At 35.4% G+C, this 17,848-nt stretch overlaps 1 protein-coding gene and 1 long non-coding RNA gene across 2 annotated transcripts; one reads left to right on the forward strand and one right to left on the reverse strand.

Moving 5' to 3' along the window:
* The first annotated feature begins 4,062 nt into the window (after window positions 1-4,062).
* Window positions 4,063-9,678, forward strand: LOC131943976 (uncharacterized). The gene is made up of 3 exons (XR_009386983.1): window positions 4,063-4,720; window positions 5,247-5,383; window positions 9,463-9,678. It is a non-coding gene; the product is annotated as an uncharacterized LOC131943976 (long non-coding RNA).
* A 2,920-nt stretch (window positions 9,679-12,598) lies between these two features.
* LOC131943981 (mitogen-activated protein kinase kinase kinase 2-like) lies at window positions 12,599-14,488 on the reverse strand. The gene is made up of 4 exons (XM_059304406.1): window positions 14,249-14,488; window positions 13,488-13,617; window positions 13,221-13,347; window positions 12,599-12,800 (listed from the first exon to the last, which is right to left on the reverse strand). The coding sequence occupies exons 1-4, from the start codon at window positions 14,486-14,488 to the stop codon at window positions 12,599-12,601; spliced, it is 699 nt and encodes a 232-aa protein (XP_059160389.1).
* Window positions 14,489-17,848: the final 3,360 nt, after the last annotated feature.

The following is a 17,848-nucleotide window of genomic DNA, read 5'->3' on the forward strand; positions in this document are numbered from 1 at the left end:
ATATATGAAGACATTAACAATAGTGTCAACAGAGTTTCCCTTACCAGATTAAGCTTCCACATTCTGCTGCTTATCTAGAGTGGTGAGACACTCTTTGGCCTTAATTACCACCTTGTCCAGTCAGCTGGATAAATTGCATCTCCTTTTTGTTCTGCAATGCCTCCACTACACATGATTTGACTGGGGCCCTGTCACTTAAGCTGGCTTTACATTTTTCCTGAAAAATACATTTTTACTGGTGGTAAACTGCATGACATAACCATAGACTGACACTCACGCCTGTAATGAAGCAATGATGTGTCCAGAGTAATCTTGTTTTCCCACCACCAACTCTTGAATTCGAAAGCATATATAACTTTTCTGGGTTCTATGGAGATAGAAAAAGTGTTCAGGTGTTTTTCAACCTTTGTAGTGGCATCCAAAGCAATACTGGCTGGCCTGCAACTCTGAACATCATCAACACCTTGGATGAGAGCCAACACTCCTTTTTCCTGAGCCATGAGGGCTGGGGCATGCATATTGGCTTCTCCGGTGAAAAAAACTTTGATTACATGGCTTTATTTCCTAAGTGCAGAATTTAATGGTCCTAAATTACTTACTAGATTTCCAGGTCTTGTTTTGTCATTGCTCCTGACTTGTAGTATTCCAATTAAACTTGGCCCTGGCCCAGCTTGCCGTCTACCACTCACGTTTAGGAGGATTTTCCTTTTTTTCTTTTGTTCCTTCAGTCATGATGTAGTGTGGTATTTCTCTTTTTTCTTGTAGAACGTCACTGTCCACGTGTCTGCCGTTTGTCCTTGCAATGATTTCCTTGTCAGCAAAGGCTTTTAATATGGTTTTAAACTAAGTTTGCAGTTTCATCACCACTCTGTCATACACTGCTGTTTTGAGCTGATACATTTTCTGCTGTTGTTTAATGGCTAATTAGTTTGCTGCATCCAATTGTCATTTTCTATCTTTTCATAGTCACACTTGATATCCAACATGATTGCAGTAAATAGGAAGGGCCATTTTTCAAATATTTGTACAGTTAAACAAATGGTTTTCAAAGTGGTCAGAGAAAAGTTGTATGTCATAATGATTAAATGTACCAGAATTTGTAACATTTTTGAGGACTGAAAAGAAAGCATGCAATCTATTATTTTCCTAATGTAAGAAAATTTGCATGACTTTAGCGAGTCATTTGTTACTGTAGAGAAACAAGTATGTAGACTCATTCAGTCAAATATAATAATTATATTTGTTTTGTTCATACCCAAAATGCCAAAGGCTTAAATAAATTATGAAGATTGGCATGTAATATAAAATGTTATATAAAAAAAATTATATATACAAGTTGCATTGCCATGTACGTCATATAAACAGCCTTAAAAATCAAGTGTTAATTTTACGGGTACATCAGCTTTGACATGCAATCTACACATTTCCTGACCTAGAAAGCAACAATATCCTCATCTTGTTTCCTGGGACAAGAGTATTCTTACTTGCATGGATTTCTGATGGTCTGCTAAGACAGAGTATTTGTTAATAGACCTCTGCAGAATATTATTTTATTATTTTCCCACTGCACTTCATCACTCTTGTAACTTTAGTCTTTCCTAATATTGAGGACTGCAACCTGTATGTGTCAGAATGTATGTTTAGCGAGTGGCCTATATGATCAGTAACCATCTTCAGCTCCTCTCCAGACATTAATCTATTTAGTCAGCTGATTATGTCAAAACTATTCCTTTCATTCAGTTGTCAGAATTTTAAAATAATGTGTGCTTTCTTTGGTTCTCGCCTGGTTGTTTCATTGAAGTCCTTGCCAGCATACAACTCTAAGAAAAAGACAGCGGCCGTCTGCTGTCTATAGGGTAAAAGGCAGTATCACATGATTTTGGTCACATTTTTGCAAAGGGTCCAGCATCTTGTATGCCGCCCTCATATCTGATAAAGACCACAAGTTGGTCAGTCACGCATGAACAGTTTTCCTAATCCTCCCTACCAGCTGGCGTATCTTTAAACAAATAATGTAATGCTGCTAGGGTCTGGGATGACCCCCCCCCCCCCCCAACCTGTGCTGTCTATGGCTGCTCTAAAGCCACACATGAACAGTTACTTTTTCTTAATCCTCCCTACCAGTTGGTGTATCTTTAAACAAATAATGTAATGCTGCTAGGGTCATGGACAACCCCCAACCTGTGCAGTCTATGGCTGCTCTAAAGCTGTTTTGCCAGGTGTGCAAGCCACATGAACCAATGTCAATTAATTTATTGCCACAATCATTAACAACTTTCTCCTGCAAGCACTTGAAGATTGCCCAATTGACATTGGGGCCATCCATTGAAATCTGTACTAAATTTTTTAATCTAACTTTCCCTTCAACTTAAGTTGTAAATGTTTCAAAAACATCAAAGGAACAGGAATGTCCCAGATATACCGAGTGGTACCTTTGTTTACATCCCACAACCTAGCATGTACATCAAGCTGTTTCTTCTGCAGTTCCTTGTTTAGGGATTTATCAAAAAGCAAAACAAATGGTTGGTCATGGGTTCTTTTTTCTAGAAGTGAGGCAAAATATGCAGCAATACCAAAGCATGTCAGGTACATTGCCTTGGTCTCTCCAAGATTTTTCACATCACAAGAAGGGGATATTTTTTTTAAACATGGCCACTTCTGATTGCGAGGAAAAGTGAGTAGTGGGAATCCACACATTTTAATGCCCATATGATCTCTGCATTTATCCTGTCTTTCTGAGAGCCCTGCTCCAATCTTTTGTAGTGAGCATCAGGCCACATCTAAGTTGACAAATCCTTTGTGACAAAATAGGTGAAAAATCTTGACACTATGTTTTAACTTATTGGTCCTTCCATAAAAAAAAAACTTTCTGCAACATACATTGTTTTAGAAACGCCTTTAAAATTATGTAGGTATGGTTAGAAAATCTACGGTTTTGGCACACAATTTAGTTCTTTTTTTTATTTTCCATTGAACAGTTTTTTTTTTATGAGGCCTTGTATCTTCTTTAAAGGTAATCTGTTATAATTCTTCTGACCTAACACAGTGGATTGGAGGCTTCTCTTGCTTTTTTCTTAAACTTTTTCTGTTACTTTTTGTTTGTTATATTACTTGAGCTTGGCATGAAATCTTTCCAGATAATCACTGCCAATAATCTTGTCAATAAATGAATATCCAGGTCTCACAGCTTTTCTTTAAATGATTCTTCTGAATTCAGCTAAAGAATTCTGTTCTTAAAGATGCACCCTGAATCCACCATAGTTCTTTTTGACTGCTCTAGAAAATATTTTCTGTTTGTTTGCCTTCAGTTGTGCAACAATTTGTTGAATCTAAACTTGAGTTAGCATCTTATTTCTCATATTTCTCATCCTGCCATAGCAAGGAAGTAGGATTTAGAAAATATCTGTTCATCCACAGCCATATGCGGTTCCTTGGGCACTGCAGAAAATTTGTCATTTAGCTTGTCTATGATTGGTCTCAATTCTCTGTAAACAAATATAAAGTTTTTTTCCAGAGACATAACATGACATAATTATTCTTGATTCTTTACATAACCTGGGAGAATTTAGAATTCTTCTAATGCCCTTAAAGGTTTAAAGTAAAATTAAAAAAAAAATTATTAGATTAACAGTCTAGATTAATTAATTAAATTAAAAAGCCCCAGCAGAATAGGATGGTCCTTCAGCTTGAATGAGTTCCTATTGGGCTTTGGCTGTAGCAAGGGCAATCTGCGACCTCCTCCTTTCTTTCTTGAGAACACTTTCTTTCACCATCACTAATTCATCTCTTATCCCTCCTTACTCCTTTCTTCAGCGAAATACTGTTGTAGGTACAGCCAATTCTGTGCATGAAAGCAGGCAGGCTTTTGCTGCCCTGGTTAAATTCACCAACTGCCAATGCCAATGTCTAATCTGTTTTTTTCCAACAAAGATGTGCTTAGGGCAACGTGCCCAGATGCATGCATGGAGACTTTCGTTTGGGTTTTGGGATAAACCTATCATGCATCTGCTCAATAAGGCATCTGTGGTCAGTCGCTCATAAACATCTGGGACAATTTTGGCAACATGTTCCGAGATGAATGATGAGCTCCTGTTTTTGTAAGATGGCGGTGTTGAATTATTCGCCATGGCACTTTGCCAGACAAAAAGGTATATTCTTATAATCATCACAGGTTCCCTCTTGTATGCACCTGTTCTGTAGGCTACTTTTCAGGTGTACACTGCTATTAGCAACTCATAAACATGTAACATCTGACAACTTTAAACATTTTTATTTCAAAATACTGCATCTAAAACTAAGAAAACATCTGCCATCTTTGATTCTTGGACAGTTTCATTATCAGTAAAATTTTGAAGATAAATTATTCTATATCTCTTGGTCATCAGTAAACCTTTCATCGTCAGATTCTTGTGGATCTTCTTGAATAATAATTAACACTTCTTGGTCAGAATGGTAAGAATGGCATTTGTTCTAGAATGAACGGCTATACTCCATGTCCTCATTATTTTATAAAAATAAATGCAGTTCCTGAGCCAACATTTAAATTTTTTTTAAAAATCAAAGACTTAATTTTCTTTTTATACATGGACTAGATCTTTTTGGTGACATGCTCCACCAAAGTAAAAGCCCACTCAGTCAGGCAAGAATGAGAAGCAGGAAGAGCTGAAAGTCTGCATTAAGAGCTCAGCTGTTGTTGCCTTATGAAAGATCACAGATGTTGGTAATTCATACACACGTACATATGTGTATTAGTTTACGCTGCTGTTAAAACTTATTAGTATTAGTGATTCCACTTTGGATGGTTACAATTTCAAATATTGTTAGTTAAAAAGCACTTCCCAACAGAAGTGAAGCAATTTGCAAATAAGTAGTTTTCTAAACACACGAAGATAACAATATGCATTGCTTTGTTGACTTAATCCTGTTGAGCCCCTAAGGAGCCCAGGGCTGTAGCTATGGTTAACAAACTATAGAATTGGACTTGACATTTGATAAAGACAGATGAAGTAGATTTCACCTGCTGCCTCCGCATAGAATAGTTTAATCAGCTCTATTCCCAGCTGCATTTAGCTTCCCTAACCAATGTTAGGTACCTACCAGAGCAGGGGTGGAATAAAACTGAACTGTAGGCTATGGTCTACCATCTGCTCATGCTGTCCCATCCATTATGTTAGGGAGGTTAGTGTGTTATATTTATGAGAAAATATTCTTTTGCTGATTTACTGAGTTGCATGCCCTGTTTTCAGTCCTCAAATAAATGACTATCAGCCTTATCACAAGCTAGCAGCCGTGTACGAGGCCATTCAAATAGATGCCATGTCTACTGTACAGGAAATAATTTGCCATGGATACCAGCTAGAATAAATGGTTAAAAGCAAACAATGTAAGTTTTTAAAAATGGTGTACTGTATAAATATATTCCTGCTATAAATACATTGCTAACATCTCGAAAAAAAAAAATTTCCTAGGGAAATATTTAGTGGTCAATCCAATAAAGGTACCACCGCTATAACCTAAAAGATGTTTTTTACATCCTTTGTCACAGTGCTGGTCATGTAAAAAACCATTCTTAATCCCAGTTCTCACTTAAGTAAAAACAAATATGCAATTTAAAAAATTCGTATGTTTTAGAAAATATTTTATAAAATAGGTCAGCCTATTTAAATAATACTATATATTTAATGACAGCTAATTTTGTTAAAAGTAAATAGAGAACTAATGATAATTTTATTGCTGTTTTTTTTTTAAAAAAATTCCTTCTTGTTCATGATAGACTGAGCATATTTCTGAGGGATACTTAAAGAAGGCAGGTCACTTTGTAGCATACTATCATCATTTAATGTAAACGATAAATCTATACCTTCAGGAATGTGAATAAGTCTTGATGTAGAAATGTTAAGAATCTACAAATTATTGTCGTACCCCGACTTGTCAGGTTGGCCGCTTGAAAGCTCAAAATGGTCTTTTGAGAGAGGCTGGTCTGTTATAGTGGAAGGCTGATCAATTGAGAGAGTCTGGTCTCTTGTCTTGTATGAAGTGACATTATTCTTCTTAGCTTGTGATTGTAAGCTAAGTTCAAGCAGCCTTCTCCCTCCTCCTCTCAAAATGGTCTTTTGAGAGAGGCTGGTCTGGTATAGTGGAAGGCTGATCAATTGAGAGAGTCTGGTCTCTTGTCTTGTATGAAGTGACATTATTCTTCTTAGCTTGTGATTGTAAGCTAAGTTCAAGCACCCTTCTCCCTCCGCTGTATGGTTGCATCTGCACATAACAAATTAAGTTAAAATCATATGATTAACCCCTTCATGCCTGAATATATTTAGAAGTTAGCAAAAAAAGTTTTTTGCTGTGTTTATTATATCAAATGGTTACTGAATTTATGTGACATAATACAAGCAACAAATTAACATACAGGTCGATGAATAATCACTTTGACCTCTACAGTTTGGGAGTTTGCATTGTTGCCTTGAAGAATCAACTACTGGCCAGTGCCTCATGTTATCAGAACAAACCTCCTGAAGAGGAATAGGCTTTGCTGGTCCTCTGTTTCTTTTTTTCAAATTCCCTCTCAAGGTCAAATGATGGCCTCCCCCTTTTCTTTTTTGACATGTCTTTGCCTTGCATGCAAAGCGCATGCTCAATGGAAGATCTGAAAGAAAGCAAACCATTTTGTTTTTGCAGAACAATACCCAATAAATCACAGTCCCGTCTATATAATAGCCAACTGTTGACAATTACCATATCAACAGAATGGAAACAATCTGTAGTAGTACTTTTTAGATTTTATGTGTATTCTGTAGTAAGCAATGAGTGCATCAAGGGCATCTATGCCACCCATAAACTTGTTGTACAGCTTGATAATGTTGGGGCATTCAATGACAACATTTTGTTTCAATTTCCTGTCCCATCTTTTAATAATTGAAGTTGGTTGTGCACTGGCAAAGATACTTGCAATATTACACATCTGTTGTCAAACCATTTTACTGCCTTGATTTCTACATCTTCTACAACGGCAGTTTTCTCCTCGTGTGTACCCCTTCCTTTCTTTCTCATTTCTAAGTCTGTGCTGAACACGCAGCCTTTCAAGCAATTTTTCTGCACTGTTCCAATTGACGGGAGGCCTTTTTTCCCAAGACTTAAAATAGTAAGATAAAAGAAGCCAAAATCCACAAGTATGAAAAATTCACAATGTGGCGCGGCCGTTCAAACGGAAATAACTTCACATACATCGCTCAGATAAAGTGACCAGTGCTATTCTTCTTCTTCTTCGTTCGTAATTGAGAATATGGTGGAGGATTTAGACAAGTCCAACTTCGTGAATAAACCGGACTGTGGTCTCCAGATCAGCAGGTGCCCCATATAATTTTTCCCTGAGTGGGGTGAGCAGGGGCCAGTGTCTGACTTGCGCCTGGCTATAATAAAGAACATTCCTGAAGGACGTGCTCCGTATTTTCCGGGGCCTTGCCACAAGGGCATATTTCGCCACACCCAATTTTTATAGTTTTTTATGCATGTATTGATTTAGTCTGTTATGGCCTGTTCTAAGTCGAAAGATTATGTATTGTTGTTTTCGTGTCAAATTATAATATCCATCTTTATTGTAGTGAGGGTGTGTGTCAGACCACATTTGCGTTTGAGTTATGTCCAAAAAAGAAAATCGATATATCCCTTGTTTTGCCATATGAACTACCAGTGGCAGTGACATATAGTGATTATCACATTAGAGTTAAACATTTTGGAATTTATCAACAACCCTTGAGAGAGACACACATTTGCACTGGCACCTAATTCTGGCTCATCATCATTTCTTTTTGTTAAATAATTTGTAGGGCCTGAATAAATTTCAAAGCTATAGGCAAAGCCTCATAAAACTAAAACAAAGCGCTTGAAGCCCCACTTATTGGGCTTTAACAACAGATATTGTTTTAGATAGTGCCTTGCTTTAGTTGCACATATCTGTTCATACACGCGGTTCCTTGGGCACTGCACAAAATTTGTCATTCAGCTTGTCTATGATTGGTCTCAATTTGAATAATTTATCATGCTGAGGATGCCGTTTATCCGGCATCAAATTATTGTCATTGAAGTGTAGCATACCTTCAAACTTGTTTATGGGCATAGAATTACTTTTTTCACTGATGCCAATATTCAGGTCTCCAATAACACCTTGTCCTAGGTAATGAAATTACAGAAGTGTACTGTAAAATCCAAATAAACTGTTTAATGCCCATTTCATAAAAAACATACATTTATTTGGATTCTTCTGTGTGCAGTAAAGGTTAGTTTGTTCACAAATAAAGCTAACACAATCATCATCAATGAAATGCTTAAAAAAATCATAAGATGTCTTAGTTGTGTAACTGAATCTGGAAGCAGTGAGCAGCCTTTGAAGTCCAAACTTTCTTGGTGAAGAGCTGTTTCTTTTTTCCATAGAACATTTTTGTGTGTCACTTTAGCAGTGGTGCCGGATGTAAAAGCATTTCCATATATTGGCGGTAGAGTTGATGATGAAGCCTGTGGCTCCGAATTAGATTCCTCACTCTCCTCGGTGCCACTGTCTATGTGTTCTTGCTGAACTGCAACTTCATCTTCAAGCTCAGAAGAATCAGAGAAATCATCTGATATTGCTTCAATAACATCACACTCCTCTAGAAGTTCTAGTTCTAGGAAATCTGCCAGCTCCCTTTCAGAGAGAATTCTGCGGCCCGAGCCCTTGTTCATTTTATTAAAATATAAATTAAAAACTGTCACCACTAAAACTGTCTATTAATTATACATATGTATATATAAGTAACTTGATTCTTGTGTATGTACTATTGCTAGATCTAGGTACTAATAATGCAGAGTTAATAATACTATCACTATCACATATTATGACACTATAGTTCTTTGAAGAAAAATACATGTATATTTCTTTTAGTAGTAAGTATTGGGCCACCTGTAGACCCACTAATCCATCACGGATGTAGACATATCTAAAGATTCTAGACTAGATCTAGTTTGAGTTAGGATTTTACTACTAGCAAAATTGCTACAATATGAAATGAAGGGTTTTTATATAAATATTAACAATATAAACAAAAATATACACAGACTAGCAGTAGACAGACATAAACAGCCAAACAGTGGCACAATAATTCTGGACCACTTAACAAAAACCACAAGATTCTAGACTAGATCTAGTTTGAGTTAGGATTTTACTACTAGCAAAATTGCTACAATATGAAATGAAGGGTTTTTATATAAATATTAACAATATAAACAAAAATATACACAGACTAGCAGTAGACAGACATAAACAGCCAAACAGTGGCACAATAATTCTGGACCACTTAACAAAAACCACAAGCAGTTTACAACAGGAAACGAAACAATCCATTCGCCTATAGAAAATGGACACTCCGGCCACTCACTTAAAAAAACTGTCTATACAAATAAATATACTTTTTACTTGTTTTTTTTCAGCAGCATCCAAGTCAAGTAAAAGTGTCACAAAAAACTGGGCCCTCTCTCTACACCTCTTCATAAAGCTTACAACAAATCTACCATGCCTGCAGTTTTGGAGTTAACATCAACAGGAACCAACAGTCATTAGCAGTATTTCAAGCATTTAGGAAAGATGTAACAATTAAAGTGCTTTCTTATTGAGTTGATTAAATAAAAAGTTAAAAGAATATGTTTGCAATATTTTTATTCGTAGTATAGTTCTTTAGTACATCAATTATTGTTTTCTGGGTTAAACAAAGCATGAGAAAATAAACACAGTAAGGTGCATAATTGACCAACTTATACTGTTATCAGGTTTTAAGCTTGGTGATGCATCACTTTTTTAACATTAGATTACAGTAAGGCTCTATTTTAAAAAAAAAAACCACAGCTTAAAGTAGTAGTTTTAGTTTTATTATTTAAAATATTTTACAAAACACTACACTAATTATTAACAACCCTTTTATCTAGCTGCAGGCCATCTGCTTTATATAATAGATACTTACTCCAAAAAAACTTTTTCCAATAATTTTATAGATGTAAAAAAAAATTAACTCATTTGACAAACAAATGAGAAACTAATCATCACAGCTTCTCTTGAAATTGGACATGAGACAAAAGGAAAACTTCCACAACTCATTCTTTATAGAAATAAAAGCTATTTATTACTCATAATATATGATTATAAAAAATAATTTTAAAAAGTCTGATTTGTAATAAAATTTAAAAAAAAACAACACACTGATAAAAAATAATAGTTACTTAAATAAGTGTTAACAAAATACATCTCATACTGTTGAGTCATTAGACCTGGAATTCCAGGGAATTATTTTTCGAATAGTGCAGTCTTACTTGTGGTTGGTGGAGGTGTCAACTAGAAATTTTAAATGTTGCAAATTTTACATTGAGAAACTTAAACATTGGGGTTAGAATGACACCACCTTAGTGAAAAATCAGTTAATTGATTTGATTGATCACAATTTAAGTAATAGGACTACAAAAACGTTTCATTACAAAGTGTATAGTGCTACTTCCCCCACCCCCACAATATTTGGTTTCAACCAGCTTGGATATGTTTGAACTACAAAAGAATATCTGCCAAGCACAATGTACTGATTGTCAATGTATAGAAATGTCAATGTATAGCTGTTAACAGAAGACAATTCCTTTCATGCATTACAACAGTTGCCACAAGCTGCATTAGAAAATAAATATTGCTTAAATGTTAACTTGGCAACTTCACCCTTAAAATTAAAATAATCTATGTAAAAGATATACCTGACTACCAAAATGTAAGCTAACAATTACAATATAATGTGCATTATTTACAAAATTTAACCAAGAAAATAACACATTTACAAATATAATTAATAATATAAGTAATACATATAAAATTCACACAGTAGTAACAAGTTTGTAAACAGGTACAGTTTTCCAAAAGTTATTAAATAGGCTCGATAACTGGAATTCTAGTTCTAAATTAAAACAGTTAATATAAATAAATTATTCTTCACTCATTTTCATTGGTCAAGTGTTCTCCAACAATAAACGGATCATGTTTCAACAACCAATCAACTGATGGTCTCTGATTCGCATGCCGGTGTAAAAATCTTGTCTAAAAACTCCAGTAAGTTAACTGATGATGCTGGTGGTGTAAAATCTTGTCTAAAAACTCCAGTAAGTTAAATGATGATGCTGGAGGTGTAAAATCTTGTCTAAAAACTCCAGTAAGTTAACTGATGATGCTGGTGGTGTAAAATCTTGTCTAAAAACTCCAGTAAGTTAACTGATGATGCTGGTGGTGTAAAATCTTGTCTAAAAACTCCAGTAAGTTAAATGATGATGCTGGAGGTGTAAAATCTTGTCTAAAAACTCCAGTAAGATAACTGATGATGCTGGTGGTGTAAAATCTTGTCTAAAAACTCCAGTAAGTTAACTGATGATGCTGGAGGTGTAAAATCTTGTCTAAAAACTCCAGTAAGTTAACTGATGATGCTGGTGGTGTAAAATCTTGTCTAAAAACTCCAGTAAGTTAACTGATGATGCTGGTGGTGTAAAATCTTGTCTAAAAACTCCAGTAAGTTAACTGATGATGCTGGTGGTGTAAAATCTTGTCTAAAAACTCCAGTAAGTTAACTGATGATGCTGGTGGTGTAAAATCTTGTCTAAAAACTCCAGTAAGTTAAATGATGATGCTGGAGGTGTAAAATCTTGTCTAAAAACTCCAGTAAGTTAACTGATGATGCTGGTGGTGTAAAATCTTGTCTAAAAACTCCAGTAAGTTAACTGATGATGCTGGTGGTGTAAAATCTTGTCTAAAAACTCCAGTAAGTTAAATGATGATGCTGGAGGTGTAAAATCTTGTCTAAAAACTCCAGTAAGATAACTGATGATGCTGGAGGTGTAAAATCTTGTCTAAAAACTCCAGTAAGTTAACTGATGATGCTGGTGGTGTAAAATCTTGTCTAAAAACTCCAGTAAGTTAAATGATGATGCTGGAGGTGTAAAATCTTGTCTAAAAACTCCAGTAAGTTAAATGATGATGCTGGTGGTGTAAAATCTTGTCTAAAAACTCCAGTAAGTTAACTGATGATGCTGGTGGTGTAAAATCTTGTCTAAAAACTCCAGTAAGTTAACTGATGATGCTGGTGGTGTAAAATCTTGTCTAAAAACTCCAGTAAGTTAACTGATGATGCTGGTGGTGTAAAATCTTGTCTAAAAACTCCAGTAAGTTAACTGATGATGCTGGTGGTGTAAAATCTTGTCTAAAAACTCCAGTAAGTTAACTGATGATGCTGGTGGTGTAAAATCTTGTCTAAAAACTCCAGTAAGTTAACTGATGATGCTGGAAGTGTAAAATCTTGTCTAAAAACTCCAGTAAGTTAACTGATGATGCTGGAGGTGTAAAATCTTGTCTAAAAACTCCAGTAAGTTAACTGATGATGCTGGTGGTGTAAAATCTTGTCTAAAAACTCCAGTAAGATAACTGATGATGCTGGAGGTGTAAAATCTTGTCTAAAAACTCCAGTAAGTTAACTGATGATGCTGGTGGTGTAAAATCTTGTCTAAAAACTCCAGTAAGTTAACTGATGTTGCTGGAGGTGTAAAATCTTGTCTAAAAACTCCAGTAAGTTAACTGATGATGCTGGAGGTGTAAAATCTTGTCTAAAAACTCCAGTAAGTTAACTGATGATGCTGGAGACAGCTGGTAATGAGGTGGCTCTCCCATAACAGTTCTGAAGACAACATTTGGTGTCGGAAGTGACGAGTTGGGTGGTTTTCCTGTCAACATTTCCATCACAGTGCAGCCGACACTCCTTTAGATAAATATAAAACAATTGGAATTTATCACTGGTCTCCCTTGAATAAACATGACATTCATGGAATCACACACAGCTGAAACACAAAATTTTAAAACAGTAAAATAGAGGAGAGAATGGTGAACCATAAAGCTAATCCCTACTGTGCTAATGAACTTTTTTTGTGTGAAGAGCATTACCAATGTTTAATTTCATCAATGATGAAGCTTCTGTTATTAATGAGAAAGGAGCAGTATTTACAATAGAAATTATTATAAATTGAAAAGTTGCCTACATCATCATGCCACAGGAAAGATAAAATTAAAAACCAGTTTTTAGATTGAAATTCCTAATTACACACTAGAAATGCAATAAAAACCCATTCATACCATATCTGCCCTGCTAGTGTATTTTATAATCTTGCCGCCTTCCGTATACATCACTTCTGGAGCCATATAACGCACTGTTCCTTTCTCTGTTACCATTCCATTGCCATTAATAAATTCAGCAATTCCAAAATCTGTTAACTTAATATTCATGTCATCTTCCATCAAGATGCTGTTACCTGACATATTGATTGAAAGATTATAATTAAATTGCTGTCAGTATTTAAAAGTTTAGTAGCATTTGGTCACTCGTAAAATCATATAATTGTTAGTCCCATTTATAAATCACCAGATAATGCATGTTATTAATTATATCTACCTTTAATATCCCTATGGCAAATGTCTTTTTGATGCAAGTAATTGACACCTTCTAAAATTTGAATAGTAAAATGACGAGTCATCTTCTCATCTAAATTTCCTTTCAAAGAGACAAAAGATGCGAGAGTTCCCTGTTAAAAGTTCATTTAAAACAACTCACTGTAAATATTATAAGAACAAGATTGTTTTTTAGCCACTAAACATTAAAAAAAGCAATTGGCCTACCTACTTTTTCCAAATGATAAAAAAAAAAAACAAAAAAAAAAGTACCACCTACAACTTATTCTGATATAATTACTGATGTCTTAATTATATCTAAACAATCTAAGCACTATACAATATATATTTATATATATAAACAACAGAAATAAGTCTATTACACGTTTGAGATACTCCAAGAAAATTAAAAATTCATCTTTCTTTTTTTCAAATCCGTAAAATTGAATGATCCGCCTTTGTTTAGCTTTTCGAAGAATTATTGCCTCATGTTTACATACTTCCTGACAACAAAATATATCTATACATATATAATTTATTACATATGTAATAGAAAATATATATATAACATAACATACATATATATAACTATATATATATTTATATATGTGTGTGTTTGTATTTGTCTAACGTTAATATATACATATTACTTAAAATTATTTTTAGTGCATAGAATTGCAGTTTTATGACATTCACGATACTGATACTGAAAACTCTGCAGAGAAAAAAACACGAGCAGTATCAATGCTATGTGTAAAATCGCACCAGACAGTTGTCATACTGGAACCAATGGGGGAAGCAGAGGGTTCTAGACCCAAATTGACACTCCTGCTGATTTTCCGAAATACTGCGGTTTCCAGAGTTATCCAGCATTACCAAGCGGTCAGTTAAATCTTGACTGGTAATAATTTTTTGGCTAGCTTCTCTATTTTTACTCATCTCTTTCAAACACTCAGTTGTATATTCAAGTTCCTCAAGATCTTTACCAGAGTTTCTTCCAGGCATCTCTTCGGGGGGCGAAGCCCCCCCCCCCCCCCCCCGAAATTTTTTTACCGCCCCCCCCCCCCCCCCCGCCCCGAACGAAATGAAATTTATATAATTTATATAGAAAATATCTACTTTTAACAGTGTCTGCCCCCCCCCCCCCCCCCGAAGAAAGTCTACCGCCCCCCCCCCCCCCCCCCCCGAAAATTTCAAGTGCCCCCCGGAGAAAAAAGTCTGGAAGAAACACTGATCTTTACCAGCAAGAACATTTTTCAACGTATCGAGTAAAGGAATAATCTGTGCATAAATTTAATAAACATTAAAAATAAAATGCACATAACGCGTAAGAGTACTGTAAACTAATAAATAAAGACACTAACTCCATCCATACTGCATAAGATTTTGAAGCCCTGCGTTCTGTTGCAAGGAAGACATTTCGTTTGTAAAAACAACATAAATGCCTAAAACAAATCAAGTATTAAAAAAATAATTTGATGCAAGTTAAAAAAAAAATAATTTGGCTCTATATTGCTTCTAGTCAGTGTTTCTTCCAGACTTTTTGCTCCGGGGGAGGGGGGGGGGGCACTTGAAATTTTCAGGGGGGCGGTAGACTTTCTTCGGGGGGGGGGGGGGCGGGGCGGACACTGTTAAAAGTATATATTTTCTATATAAATTATATAAATTTCATTTCGTTCGCCCCCCACCCCCCCCAGAAGAGATGCCTGGAAGAAACTCTGCTTCTAGTTCTAGATTATGCTATAGTATAAATAGTAGCTTCTATTTCTATGAATAGAAAATAAAACAACAATTTGTTTCTATCTTTAAAATATTTTATCTAAAACAAACTTTTCAGTTGAATTTTCTATCGTATGTAGATCTAGAATTTTAATTTGTATATATAGGCCGAAGCCTAAACATTAGAGTCGCTATAATAGGTTCAATACAGGTAATCTCTTAAATATCTATATTTTATTGGCATTTGAACGAAATCTGTAAAAATGTGATGTCAACTTTGAGTGTCAACTTGTTATGCGCCGTTGACTCCGATTTCAGCCTGCTTTTCTTTTCGGATTTGCACCCACAGCCTTTATCCAACCAAGAACAACTACACTGCAGTAGTTGTTTGTTTTTGGAATTTTCTCTCCTAGATGGGTCGCTGTCCCCAACCATTGAGCCTCATATACCCGGGGTCGGCGCCCGGGGACATATGCCCCCCCCCCCCGCTACGCCTCTGCGTACAAGGTCGGGTGTCACCTCCCCCCCCCCGAAATAAATATATATATATTCCATATACACATGTGTATATGTATTCAAATATCTTTTTTTACTTTCTCGTATATACCAAGTATAGAGAATGTATTGTAATCGTGCTAAAAAATCACTTGAAATTTTAACAATTTTCACCGTATTACACCTCAGTCCTTCATCACATCCGAAGTATAGAGGACTTATTTTAATCGGGCAAAAATTATCAATCCAGATTTATCAAAATTAAGAGGTTTTATACGTAATCCAGTCTGAAAAACTGGGCTTTGCAATTCTGTCCGTATGTCTGTGTGTCTGTCTGTCTGTCTGTCCGTGTGTAAACACGATAACTTGAGTACCGTTACAGCTAGGTTGATGACATTTCATATATAAGTATTTTATCAAAATCGTAAATCCGTATAAACTTTTGAGCGATTTCCGATAACCGGAAGTGGTACTTTTTCTACTTTGAATTTTTCAAAAGCCTATAACTTGAGTACTATTTCAGATAGATAAATGAAATTTAACATGTGAGTAGAAGATCTAATTTTCTACCTTTTGTTAAATTTTGAGTTATTTCCGTTGACCGAAAGTAGTAATTTACGCTACTTCCGATTTCTCAAAAAACTAATGTAAATTTTTAAAGTACTAATAATATTGCGCACTATTATGCACTTTTTTATTTGACGTTCACTTGGTGTGCAATTCTTTTGTCTACGAGATTTTATTCTATTTTTAAAACTTTAAGTATTTAAAATGGATTAAAAATCATGTCTATAGCCCGAGTTCCCATCCCCTGTGGTTTTATATAAGAATATTCGAGAAAGTTTAGGGGAGATCACTCCCGGTTTATTTCTGGATGTATTTAATTTTTTTTAAGCTAAGCTTTTGACTGAACTTCGTCCTCTTTTTTTTAATGTATAAGAGAATGAGTAACATACACACCTGTGGGTTGTTGTATAATAATTTGCTAAATCGAATGATGGGTGTGTATATTTGTACATTTTCTATGTGGTTTCGCCCTAATCCACTTCAGTGGACCGTGTATTTTGTGTCACCCCTCCCTAACTTTTTGTTGAATGGCGTCAATTTTGTGCAAATAGAATTATTAATTTAATATAATTTATTAATCTACATACTCAACTCTAGCAGTTATTAATTATAAAATGTGCCACCCCCCACCACAGGCATGGACACGTATATTATTATGATTCTCAACCAAACCGTTTTCCTCAGGCAAATTTTGCAACATTTAGTTGATGTAACTCACCCCCCCCCCTCCCCCGGGTGGTAGCTTTAAACTGTAAACTGTGCTCAAATAAAACTAACTTTTATCTATAGTCGATTATAAATACAACTGGATTTAGAAATGTCACCCATCCCCACCCTTGTCGGGATTTATCAACTTTGCTTTCAAAGAGTATTTAACTCACTCATTATTGAACTGGAATTATCGTTTTTTTCTGTATATATTTGGCTATATTTTGCCTTGGTGTCACCCCTTAGATGGGTCACCCAGTGCGCCCCCCCCCACCCCCGCACTCTACCTTTGGGGCACAGATTAGATTTTTAAAACGATCTATACGATTTCCAATAAAATGGGTTTACTAAGAAACACAGTCGTCTGTAGTCTTTATTCTCCAGAGGCGTAGCGAGGAGGAGGGGGGGAACATATGTCCCCGGGCGCCAAAATGGGTTTTAAAAAACAAATTGAAAGTTTGAAGGGGGCGCAAATCGAAAGTCTGGGGGGGGGGGGTTGACGTCACTATTTTTACCTCCCCTCCGTCACACATCGTCACAAAAAGCGAGACTTGTTTAAAATTATATATATGTGTGTGTGTCCACAAAGTTACAAACATATAGCTACGTGATTTATAATTCATCAATATATTACATTTTCAGCAGTAATTAATCAAATAAAATGGGCAGGGCACTGTTTTATTTTTATTTACTAATTTTTTTTTCATAAAGAGCATCCCATTCTCAACTCTTTAAATTCAATATAAATTGATTTCCTCTCCATTATTACCATCTTTCAACACACCTTCGTGAAGATAATAATATTGACCTACAAACCTTCATTTCTTAGAAAAAAGTATTTTCGGGAAAATCGAAGTTTGTCGCCTGATGACGGCA

Source organism: Physella acuta, unplaced genomic scaffold (genome assembly GCF_028476545.2).
Source record: "Physella acuta isolate Inbredline_101_S28 unplaced genomic scaffold, ASM2847654v3 ptg000475l, whole genome shotgun sequence".
NCBI lineage: Eukaryota > Metazoa > Mollusca > Gastropoda > Physidae > Physella > Physella acuta.

Excerpts from the sequence above, each read along its gene's own strand:
- LOC131943981 (XM_059304406.1), bottom strand. The coding sequence starts at position 14,488 with ATGCCTGGAAGAAACTCTGGTAAAGATCTTGAGGAACTTGAATATACA. Across the intron at positions 13,348-13,487 it reads TTGCCATAGGGATATTAAAG|GTAACAGCATCTTGATGGAA; the intron begins GTAGATATAATT and ends TCAATATGTCAG. Across the intron at positions 12,801-13,220 it reads TATATGGCTCCAGAAGTGAT|GAGTGTCGGCTGCACTGTGA; the intron begins GTATACGGAAGG and ends ATTTATCTAAAG.